The sequence below is a fragment of the Scardinius erythrophthalmus genome (genome assembly GCF_964197995.2).
Source record: "Scardinius erythrophthalmus genome assembly, chromosome: 2".
Taxonomy (NCBI): domain Eukaryota; kingdom Metazoa; phylum Chordata; class Actinopteri; order Cypriniformes; family Leuciscidae; genus Scardinius; species Scardinius erythrophthalmus.
The window spans coordinates 3422210-3434912 of NC_138222.1; the positions used below are offsets into that span (position 1 = coordinate 3422210).

The 12703-nt window shown below is 37.1% G+C and overlaps 1 protein-coding gene across 1 annotated transcript in view; it reads left to right on the plus strand.

Moving 5' to 3' along the window:
- The first annotated feature begins 512 nt into the window (after positions 1 to 512).
- cdh15 (cadherin 15, type 1, M-cadherin (myotubule)) overlaps positions 513 to 12703 on the plus strand; it is a 30300-nt gene continuing 18109 nt past the window's right edge. Inside the window, exon 1 of the mRNA XM_081359312.1 lies at positions 513 to 655. Coding sequence (XP_081215438.1) covers positions 608 to 655 — 48 coding nt within the window. The 5' untranslated portion in view covers positions 513 to 607. The remainder of the gene's footprint in view (positions 656 to 12703) is intronic.

Sequence of the window (12703 nt, forward strand, 5' to 3'; positions counted from 1 at the left end):
TCGCAACATGCTTAAACATGCTAGCAACTTGTTAAAACATACTGGCAACATGTTATTTCACAGTAGCCTAACAATGTTAAAACATATAAGCAACATGATAATTCTTGTTAACAATATGCTAAAAATGCTAGCAACATGCTAATACATGCTAGGATTGTGATAAAACATGCTAACTTCATGCTAGCAATGTGGTAAAAAAAAGTTAGAAAAATGTTAAAACATGCTAGGATCATGCTAGCAACATGCATTTTACTTTCTCTGAATAAAATCTTTAAACTTTAAGCTTTCGAAGTTATTCTAAACTTTCAGACCTGGCTTTGTCAAGCCAACATCAAAGTTTGTCCTGAAACTTTACAATCTAGTTCTTTTCATTGGAGGTGTATTCTTCTCATTGACTGGGTCATGTATTTTTTGGGGTGTGTGTTCATGCCATGGGCGAGTGTTGTGGGGGCTGGGCATGGGATCGCAGCCTCTTCACACACACATGTGCTGTCACTCAAGTCTGAGACACGAGGAGTGAGAGACACAGAGTCTCACGGCAAACTTGGCTTCAGTCTTCACACACTGTTTAGCGTTTGTCAGTGGTTTACTGGGTCAGAAGCCGACGATGAGGGCCGTGGCGGTACTGAGTGCAATACTGACCGTAGTGTGTCAGGTGAGTCGGGCTTTACTTCACTTATCAACTCAATGCTGAGGACTTCAAGTGTTATCCATTTCAGTTTTCAGTTGTACAGTGAAATTATAGCTCAATGCTAATATAATATTAAATAATCTGAGAGTTTGCAGCCTTCTTTATAGGTAAGGGGGGTGATTACTTATGACAGTTAAAATAGTTTTGCTTTTTAAACTACTATGAAATATAATATTATGATATATATTATCATTTGCTATAGGTTTTTGATATTATCTTTAATAATTACGGCATGAGTTGCTCAGGGCGATCAAATGTCAGAAGCTACTGTAATCAGATGATCATGATCAGTTGTGGATTGCATTATTGTGCTTTATTTATTTTTAAGCAATGCTTGATTAGCGTTAGTTTATCTTGTTGAAGTGGTTACAGTTTTGACCTTGCTTGGGTCACATCTGCTAAAATAATCTTTAGTGGTGTGTATGGTGTTCAATAATTGATTGTTAAGTTTGTCTTTAACCGGTTGAACGTACCGTTCTAGCCGTCAGAGGTATTATCCGGTTAATGATTTAAACTTGTCAATTCTAACTAATTGAATGATGACAGATAAAGAATAATAATAAGAAAAATACCGCTGGTTTGAAGCTCGTTTGACGTTATTGTTTCAAGGTTACTAGTGTAATCATGAAGACAACGAATGAAAATGCAAGCAAAGCCGAATATTTGCCACAATCAATGATCTGAACTGTTTGGATTTGCAATGAGACACAGATTCTGAAATGAGAGATTTGTTCTGGAGTTGCTCTCGAGGCCGGACCTTCATCATGCGATACATAAACAGCAGAAAGTCGTTCCTTCTTATTTATGAGCAATTCAAGAACAATTGCATTAAGTTGCTTTGGCTCTTTGATTGACACATTTTCCCCAAATTATCATAGACTTAATTTTACTTTGCTCCTTCATAACATAGGATCAATTCATTTAAGGATCAACATTTCTTTAGGATAAATATAAATAGACAGTCCATGAAGAGCATAGATCTATAAAATGAATGTGGATTGCACGAAAATATGTCTATTTTAAAATCTCTGACTTTTCAAATCTTGCCACTTTAAAAGCCCCGATACACTTCAAGTGAAGTCGAAGAACAAGGCGGAGTCATTCCGAACAAAATCAGGCCGAAATGAAGTTAATTTGGAGTTTGTTTCAGGAGTTCGAAACAGCTTGATAAAGCGAACTTTGCAGAAATGTTCACTCCGGCTGGTAAACGCCTCTGAACTGCCATTGGTCAGTGGTGATGATGTAATAGGTGGGTGTGGCTCTGAGGCTCCGCCTTCTTTGAGGTGTAAATCTTCTTCCGGTTCATTTCTTCTGTTCAGTTCGTCGAGGTCAGACGCGAGTGTAAACACATGAACACACTGGAGAGACGCTTTATAGTAGAAACTGAAGCTGTAATTCTGATTGAAAGAGACACTGACACAATTCGATAAACAAATCGATTGTATCTATTGTATAAAGTACTTTATATAAATCAATGTGACGTGACTTTACTGGAGAGCTGAATCACAGAGCTGCTGCAAACACTAAACTTGGTACTGTATTTATCTGGCAAAATTATTTGACAAAAAAGGCAAAGTACAGCTACAGGTTTCATTTTACTGTGCAAAAAAAAGCTCACAGGAAAAAACATGAACATATTGCATATGTTCGCAATTTCTTTGTATGACAGTCTTGCTAAAAATGATGTCAGCACAATTTGGTCGGTTTCATTGCCTGAATAAAACAATTGGTAACACTTTAGATTAGGCTCCAATTCTCACTATTAACTAGATGCTTATCAGCATGCATATTACTAGGATATTAAGGGTTTATTAGTACTTATAAAGCACATATTAATGCCTTATTCTGGACGACCATATTCTACATCACTTAATCCTAAAATTAACTGCCTTACTAACTATCAATAAGCAAGTAGGAGTTAATTGAGGCCAAAGTCGTAGTTAATAGTTAGTTAATAGAAATATAATCTAAAGTTTGACCACCCAATCAACTCCAAGTACAACTATGCAATATGCTCACAAAATCTGTTAATTTTTTTAATAATATTTAACTAAAGAGTGAAGATGTCATTTTTTATTTTTGCTGTGTTTATTGGGCGATTGAGAGGAAAGCGCACAGCACATATTTACATATTCATCTAAACACTGTATATTGGGACCTTAAGACACGGTTGCACTTTATTTTACTGTATTTGCACTTACAGTGTCCTTACCTAAGAAAGTCGGTAACACTTTATTTTACAGTGTTCTTGTTACATATGTTACATGTACTTACCATAGTAATAACAGTAAATTATGCATAATTACATGCAACTAACCCTCAACCAAACCCTAACCCTATAGTAAGTACATGTAGTTGCTTAATATTACTCATATAATTACAAAATGACACCTTAAAATAAAGTGTAACCGAAAGTAGGGTAATATAAGGTAACCACATGGGTTACCCAGTTTTTGTAATTACTATCATAACAAGTACAGTACAGATATGTACATGGGGAACAGGACTGTAAAATAACGTGCAACCTTATTTTCTTCTATTGGTGTAATTCTGTGAGAAAAAATTCTGTGCACAACTGATGTAACTATTAAAGGGGGGGTTGATTATGATTTGACTTTTCTAACTTTAGTTAGTGTGTAATGTTGCTGTTTGAGCATAAACAACATCTGCAAAGTTACAAGTCTCTCCATCATTGTCTGAACATAAAAGATTAAAAGTTTTTGACATTTTCAGTGCATGTGTGTGTGAGGTAAAAGGACACGAGCTCTTGAAGCTCCGCCTCCTGTGCCGGGAGTAGCAGCTCATTTGCATTTAAAGGGAAACGCAAAATGGTGTGTTTTTGCTCATCCTTAAAAAGAGAAAACTTTAACATGCTATATAAAAATATCTGTGGGGTATTTTGAGCTGAAACTTCACACACACACACTCTGGGGACATCAGAGACTTATTTTACATCTTGAGAAAAGGGCATTATACCACCCATTTAAGAGAGAACGTGCCATACATGAAAATGATCACCGTTGGCCTTCGAAGTTTCCTCCAGATCATTGCCTGATGAATTGATAGTTTTCTTCTAATGCTGTTCTTCTTCAGTCATCTGGCTCTTGAGACTCTGATAATGTAATTTAATTTGCTAAAAGTTTCTCAGGGAGTTAATCTCGGAGAGGCTTATGTCTCACTGAGAGCACTGAGATTCACACATGCCTCTTCGAGGTCTTGCTAATGCGCAGCTGTTCCCAGATGCAGACTCAACCCCATTTGTCTGACATGGTGATCTTGTCGGTGGAAATAGGAGGTCAACGTTCCCAGGCCACGCAATGAGCAGAAACTGTTCATAAAGCAGCTGGTGAGAGTCAGTCATCCGGGAAACTGTGTGTTTCTCCCAGTCCCAGACATTCTGATACAATCCCAGATCAGGAAACCGAGACGGGACGGCGTTCGCTGACGGTTATTACACTGATTTCCGTTTGAATTAGACATGACATGATGACAGCATTCTGGTTTGTAAGGGTTCAATGCCTCACATGTTCCTGGATGACATCAGGATCAGTTACTGTAAAATAAACCAGAAACACTCACTAAAATCAAACAATTGAAAGAAAGAAAGAAAGAAAGAAAGAAAGAAAGAAAGAAAGAAAGAAAGAAAGAAAGAAAGAAAGAAAGAAAGAAAGAAAGAAAGAAAGAAAGAAAGAAAGAAAGAAAGAAAGAAAGATACTGGACCTGTTGAGGAATGAAATGACAGAACGTGTCCACCTGTGTGACCTCTGACCTCTCGTCCAACCGCAGACACACAGCATCACACATGCAGAGATTTACCTGATCATACTGATTTATGAATTATGAGGTCAGTATAAGCTTGCCTTAACCCACAAATAATGTCATCTCCATATGCTCTGAATTAAGCACTTTTAATACTGTACAGGAATCAATTATTTCAAATATATAAAGTTAATATCAATTACATTTTTGCAATTTATGACATAATGCACTATAATATGTTGTTTACATGTACAGTATTGGCCAAAAGTTTGTTTTTATGACCCTAAAAGCTTGATTAAATTTTAAATGTGAAGGAAAAGCTACAGGTTTTATTTTACTGTGCAAAAAAAAAAAAAAAAGTTGCGTTGGTTCTCTCTCTCTCTCTCTCTCTCTCTCTCTCTCTCTCTCTCTCTCTCTCTCTCTCTCTCTCTCTCTCTCTCTCATTCTTTCTCTCTTTCTTTCTTTCTTTCTTTTTTTTTTGTTGTTGCATATGTTCATAATTTCAATGCATGGCAGCTTGGCCAAAAACAATATTGGCACAATTTCATTGCGTTATTTTCAAAAATAAAAGAATTGTTACACTTTAGTTTAGTCTCCAAATCTCACTTGTTGCTTATTAGCATGAATATTACTGGAATATTACTGTTTATACTTATAAAGCACATATTAATGCGTTATTCTTCATGATCATATTCTACATCCCTTAATCCTAAACTTAACAACTATCTTACTAACTATTAATAAGCAATTAGGAGTTTATTGAGGCAAAAGTTATGGTTAATAGTGAGAATTGGACCCTATAATCTAAAGTGTGATGAAAAAAGCACAACTATGCAATATGATTACAAAATCTGTACCATATTTTGAATAATATTTAAATAAATATGTCATTTTCCCTACAGGCCGGACAACACTTTCAGCTACTACTGTGTAACTAAATAAAACACACACACACACACACACACACACACACACACACACACACACACACTGTAAGAAGTGATCATGTGACTTAACTTAAATTGAGGAAACTTTTTTTATTATTAAGTAAATAAACTTCATGCTTAATCAAAAAAAAAAAAAAGGTAATGTGGAATTGTCAAGTCTCACATAATTTTTTAACTAAGCAAGCATCACTTTATTTACTTAATATAATATAATGTAATTTTGAGGCAACGTGTTTACAATTTTTTTTTAAGTGAGCTGAACACTTTTTACAGACACACACACACACACACACACACACACACACACACACACACACACACACACACACACACACACACACTAAAACTAGTCCAGAACTCTGTATGTGTTCCACCTAATGTGTTCCACACTCGCTCCTGTTTCTTCTCCTCTTCAGAAATGTAGTGTATCTGATTGTGTTAGTCACGCCGAGGCTCGGACCAGCTGACCCTGCCATGTGTGTGTGTGTGTGTGTGTGGAGCTTTAGGAATGTCTTACTCTGGTAAAAGTCGAGCTAAACTGGGTTAGATGTGACACAGAGAGCAACAACTGTGAACTGGAATGTTTTTTCCCCAAAGCACTAAAAGACACAAAGGTTGCACTTTCTTAAACGTTCATAAAACTGTCCTGAAATAAACAGCATGTTCTTTGTTGGAGAGTTGAATGTGAGGTTGCCAGAAAGCCTGTGATTGTGTCGACACCTGTTGTCTCTGTGTTTCAGACTGTAGTGTATTTTCAGATCAGTGCTCCCCTGAGCAAATGTTTTCACATACGGCTCTGGAGACTCACTGGAGGATCAGATTTCTCTCAGATTTTGAAGTTACACTTTGATGGTCCACTTTAGACATTCTGCTAACTATAAGTAACTTTCATGTCAACTAGCAGTCATTAGTAGATCAACCATCGCAATGAATTAGGTTTTTGAACCCCCTGTGGTGAAAATCCAGCTTTTAATGTAGTTTATATGTCTATGTGGTGTTTTTAATCTGCTATAAGACAAACCATGTGTAAATTCATAAGTCGACAGCATTGCTGAGTATTTCCTCCTTAAAACTGCAGTGAACCAAAGACAGTCTCAAAAACACGCTTTGAAATCGCTGGTGTTTCTGACGTCACAAACTACCTTGTAACCAATCAGATCAACGTGTGATCGTCAACCAGTGGATCTCTGAGCTGAGTGAGTGAGTGGAGGCGGGGCTCATTTGCATATTCATAAAACAGCGCATACTAAATGAGGCAAGGGTGTCGAGTTACATTTCAAGATATTTTAATGCATGAATAATTTTTTCAAGGAAATAAAAACCTTTTAAATATGTCATTTTGGTGATAAATTTTAAGGGATCAAATTATTGACTTCAGGGGGACTTAAAAATTCTTATGAGAAATAAAAGCGGAAGAATTTGAGTTCATATTAAATTTTGTATTAAATTTAAAATTTCAGGAAAATCTGAAACATTGAGAGAGAGATCACTGGATCTTTTTCTGAGGAAGGCAAAAGCCTCCATTTAATTTAATCTCACTTTCTCTCTCTGTATATGCGGACCGTCCAGGGAGTTAGTGATGCCAAGTATAAAAAGCTCATATTAAACAGCAACTAAATAAAAGAACCGAGGATGTACAGACACTCATGCATGTCCTAACTGAGGTGAAGAAGTGCATTAGCAGACACCCATAAAAGCTCTATGGGTAAATGAGAAGAGAAGAGAAGAGAAGAGAAGAGAAGAGAAGAGAAGAGAAGAGAAGAGAAGAGAAGAGAAGAGAAGAGAAGAGAAGAGAAGAGAAGAGAAGAGAAGAGAAGAGAAGTAGCCGAATGTGCAGCTCTGTTAAATACATCAGGAGACCTCCAGTAAATCCCACCCAGAACACAACACAACACACTCATTTCAGTCTCAAATATCCAATCCCACACGAGTAGTATTCTGTTAAACGGTATTTTATCAGTATTAGGCCTGTCTTGTGATTATTATTATTTTAAATCTAATTAATCACATGATTACTTAACTGAATTAATCGCACATCAATCTTGGCTCGATGTGCAATTAATTCAGAAAGATCATTTAAAATAATTATTGTGTTAGATGAGAAAAGCTTTAGAAAGAAATATTTTGATTCAATATAGAATGTATTACACATTGGGCCCTATTTTAACGATCTAAGCGCATGGTCTGAAGCGCACGGCGCAAGTTCACTCAGGGCATCCGAATCCACTTTTGCTAGTTTAACGATGGGAAAAATGTTCGCCTGTCGCGCCGAACTTAAAACTAGCAAAAGTGGATTCGGATGCCCTGAGTGAACTTGGTCTAAAAGGGTCATATCTATTCTCTTAATGAGTAATCGGTGTGTTTTGGGATTTACGGGTGTTAAACCAATCATAGTCTCATCTCCCATTCCCTTTAAATGCCAGTTGCGCTCGCGCCATGGCGGATTCGCTATTTACATGACGGAACTTGACAGTGGAAAGACCGAACGCGTCTCCAGAGCGCAAACGGATCTGCTCATGCGCGAGGTAAAAGTGCTCAAGCAGATCATCTACGGGACAAGCCGGATTCACCATATCTTTATGTACACAATAATAATCTTTTACATTGTAATCCTTTTATTTTTAATATTTGGCATGTGTGTGCTGCTGCTGTGCGTCCCTGTGTGTGTAATAAGCAGAGTGTATGTGCGTTGTGGACCCGCCTATAGGCGCACATTACTAACACGCTCATTAAATAAAAAAAAAAAAAAAAAATTGCAACCAGGTTTCAGTTGATCAATGGCTCAGTCTATTTCAGTCGCCTCAAAATAGCAATGCACCAGAACACACCTCGTTTTCAGACCAGCAGCCCATGGGTGCTCAACTGGGCGCAAATGCATTTGCTATTTAAACAACGTGGAGCAGGACATGAAAATGAAAACTGCGTCGGGCTGAAACTAGCAAAAAACACTTGCGTTGCGCTTGGCGCTGCATTGCGCCGGGTGTAAGATAGGGCCCATAAACTTTTAAGGCTATAATATGGCCATAAAAAAAATAAAAAAAATCCAGAATCTGTTTAATGCAGCTCACAGGTGACATGAATATGAATGAAAAATGTAATAATACTCTATATGGAACTAAAACTGCCAGTAGGTGACGACAAGTCTGGGTCTTAATGAGCGAGTCACTGAATCATTCATTTAACTAATTCATTCAAACGGCTGATTCATTCTGGAACGAGGCAAGTGACCTTTTTTATGGATGAGTCACTGAATCGATGACTCGATTCGTAAAAAAAAACGCTGATTCATTCAGTAACAAAATTCATTCATGCTGTCCCAATGAAGCCTTGATTCCTGCTCCAGCTGCATTATAACACTCGTATAGTGTTTGTGTGTGTCTCAACAGTTACAAATAAAGTCACAATAAACTCATGGAGCGAACTTGTCAATCATCTTGATGGATGACGCAGAGGAAATGCTGACCAATAAGAGGACAGTTGTACTCACATGTGACTTGCGTTAACACATTTTGGTACGCTTTAAAAGGTTGCCTTGTGAAAGTGAACCGAACCAAGAAGAAAATACAACATTGTAACATATAAGTCACTGTTTCAGAACAAAACAAACGATCTATAGATGTGAAAACGCCCTTCGACTTCTCATAGGTACATCGGTCTAATCTGAATCAGAAAAGTAACACTGATTACCCCTCGGTTACTAAGACAGTCTTGCCACATGCAGTTGGCCTTAGAATACCAGAGTAAACACTTTAGACTGAGTGTAATGTAGTACTACACTCGCAGAAGAGAGAATCCGGGCGGCTCTAAGATTAGTGTCTCTAACAGGGTCTGAGCATTCCTGTAATGTCCAGCATTCTGCATCAGGAAACACTTCCACCGAAGCACGAGGACTATCTCAGCCACTGCTGCTATTTAGGATTCTTATATGGTGATGAATGATTATTGCATTCTTAAAGGAGTGGTTGAACATGATTTCACTTTTCTAACTTTAGTTAGTGTGTAATGTTGCTGTTTGAGCATAAACAACATCTGCAAAGTTACAACGCTCAAAGTTCAGAGCAAAGGGAGATATTTGCTTTTACAGAAATCACTTTTTAAGGACTACAACAAACGGCTGGTAGAGACTACACCACATTCCTCCCGGGTTAGTGACATCACCAGCCCTAGAATTTACATAAACCCCGCCCCCTGAGCACGATTTATAGATTATCATGACAGAATATGCTAATCAATGACTAGAAGATAACTACACATCAGCTACATAAATTCATCAACTAACCATTCAGAAATGTCCTGTTGCTTCTACATGTTGTCACTTCTTCTCGAGTCTCTCCATCATTGTCCGACTCCAGTTTGAACATAAAAGACTAAAAGTATTTGAAATTTTCAGTGCATGTTTGTGCGAGTGCAAGCTCTTGAAGCGCCGCCCCCTGTGCCGGGAGCAGAAGCTCATTTGCATTTAAAGGGACGCACAAAATGGTGTGTTTTTGCTCACCCTCAAAAAGTGACAACTTTAACTTGCTATATAAAAATATCTGTGGGGTATTTTGAGCTAAAACTTCACATACACACTCTGGGGACATCAGAGACTTATTTTACATCTTGTGGAAAGGGCATTATACCACCCCTTTAAACGGGGTGGTTTCTAAAGGCCCATTCACATCAAGGAAGATGAATATAGCAAAAAATCATTCTAAATATAAAAGAATAGAAGAGTCTACAACACAATCATAACAATAACGGCCCAGAGAAACAATATCGTTGGAATTTCTCTAGAATATTTTTTTCCAGCTAATGAACGCTAAAAACATAAATATATGAATGAAAAATTAAATTATACTCTGTATGAAACTAAAACTGCCAGTAGGTGGGCGGCAAGCCTCTGTCTTAATGAGCGAGTCATTGAATCATTCACTCAACCAATTCGTTCAAATGGCTGATTCATTCTGGAGCGAGGCAAGTGGCCGTCTTTATGAATGAGTCACTGAATCGATGACTCACTCGATTCGTTCAGTCATGAAACACGGCTGTGTGTCGCTCAGAGACGCACATCAGTTCTGCAGTGGCTTTGTTTAGAACGACATTGAGCAAAAACAGACAATATTTTGTGTCTAAAATGTAATGCAATATTAACTTCTGGTTTATTGAACTGTTTTAATATTTTTTATCACATACAAAAAATAGCACTCTAGCGCTCTGGAGATATTGCTAAACCAAATCATATGATATAAATATAAGACAAAACCCCTTATGGGGCTTTTTATTACCCTCATATCTTGAATTTTAGTGGCATTTTAACCGCATTCTAATAGGCTTCATCATGCAGTCAGTCGTTGCATCATGTTCGTCACTTTACTGAATGTAATGAAAGATGGCGTACAGGTCTGGGCGGAGTCACGGTGTGATAAAAGCATTAATAATTTTAACTCATTATTTTTTCCATAATTAATCGCACCAAATTAATGTGTTAAATCGACAGCCATAGTCAATAAATATAGACTATAGAAAATAATTACATTGTTGGAATCGCTTTCAGAACGATTTTCTTCCAGCTGATTAACGATAAAAGCATTGACAGCCAATCAGAATCATTGCTGGTGTGGATGCTAATATAGTTAGCATTATAGGCTGCCCAAGTTTGTCTTCAATGAGTACTTTATTTTAGAATTGCAACATAATATATGGTTTTAAATCAGAAACTTTTTCTTTTATTGTCGTAAAAAAAAAGTCTGCTGCTAAAAGTTAAAAGCTTTTAAATAAATCATGTGAAACCAAATACCTTTGTGAAAAAGTACACTTTAGAATACCTTTAAAAAGAGTACTTATTAATATATTAAGACTCATTACAGAAATAATATACTTGCATGCAAACTGAATGTAATGTTTTCTGACAATTGATCATGTTAACTGTAATTAAATAAAATTTATTATAGTTTTAATGTCTAATAAATGCAATTAGTTGAACTTAAGTGTGTTTTTTTGACCCACCTAAGCAGGACTTAAGTACATCTTTATCATAATATAAATATAATTACTTATATTGTCTTTGAAATGTGGTTCAAGTGTACAGCCGGTAAACTAAAATATACTTTAATGTAATTTCTAGTTAAACTTGTACATCTTGTATCTTAAATATATTTGTAATTAAATCTCAAGTACACTACAAGTCCTTGTCGTTTCATAAATCAGTCTTGATCCACTGTGAGAATGTTGCACTGTTTGACACACATTGTGTCGGTGTGTGTGAGAATTCTGTCACCAGGGGTGGATTTTTGTCACTAAAGCACGTTTAGCAGCTGACCTCTGACCTCTGACCTCTGACCTCTGTCAGGTGCAGTAAACCAGAACGTGTTTCAGAGCGACAGCCGACAGACCATGAGTGGAGAAAACTGAGCCTGTTTCCCCACTGAACAGCTGCATGCATGAGTGTGTGTGTGTGTGTGTGTGTGTGTGTGTGTGTGTGTGTGTGTGTGATCAAAATTCAATTCAAATAGCAAGTTCTTGACACATTTCTTTTACACATTTTCACATTTTGTAAGTTTAAACTGAAACATAACAATAATGAAAAATATATATATAAAAAAAATAAAGATTAAAAATAAAGGGCATCACAAACATATGTTAAATTCCTGTTGTCGTACTTCTGCGGGGCATATTTGGCGTGTGTGTGTGTGTGAGACGCCCTCTGGTGTTCAGATGGAGCATCATTTACTGCCGATCACAGAGCCGTGCTTCACTGACAAACTGCACATAAAATAATCGCAGCCTTTGCCAAATCGCGTGCCGTTTCATTTCGATTAATCGTGCAGCCCTATAGGCGCGTAGTGTTTCTTTACAAAGTGACATCGCCATCTACTGGCCTGACAGCAGAATACAACATTTTTAGTTGTTCTTACGGATTCGTTTGAACAGGTATCGCTTTGACAACGCTGTCGTCTGAACGTGAAAAATGCAAAGGCAAAACTTTTCCGTTTTTAATACATCGGTGTCGTGTTCAAACATACCCTTTGAAATCTGTTTTGAGGTCCCTAAAGTGCTGTTGTCAGGTAAATGAATGGTCAAAGCGCACCAGTTTTCTGTTTAGCTGAATATTCTCTCTGAGCCCTTCTATAGCAGACAACAAGCCAAATCTGTTTACCACTTATGCTAAGATTATATGGGCACACAAACTCATGAAACAAGTATGTTACAACTAGTTTTCCATGTTTAGTATTATTTATATAGTGTTGATATGGCAACTGGTAAATACACTAAGTTTCGTCATGCTGACATGTGTGAAAGTATTTAAAACGTGTGTTACAAATAG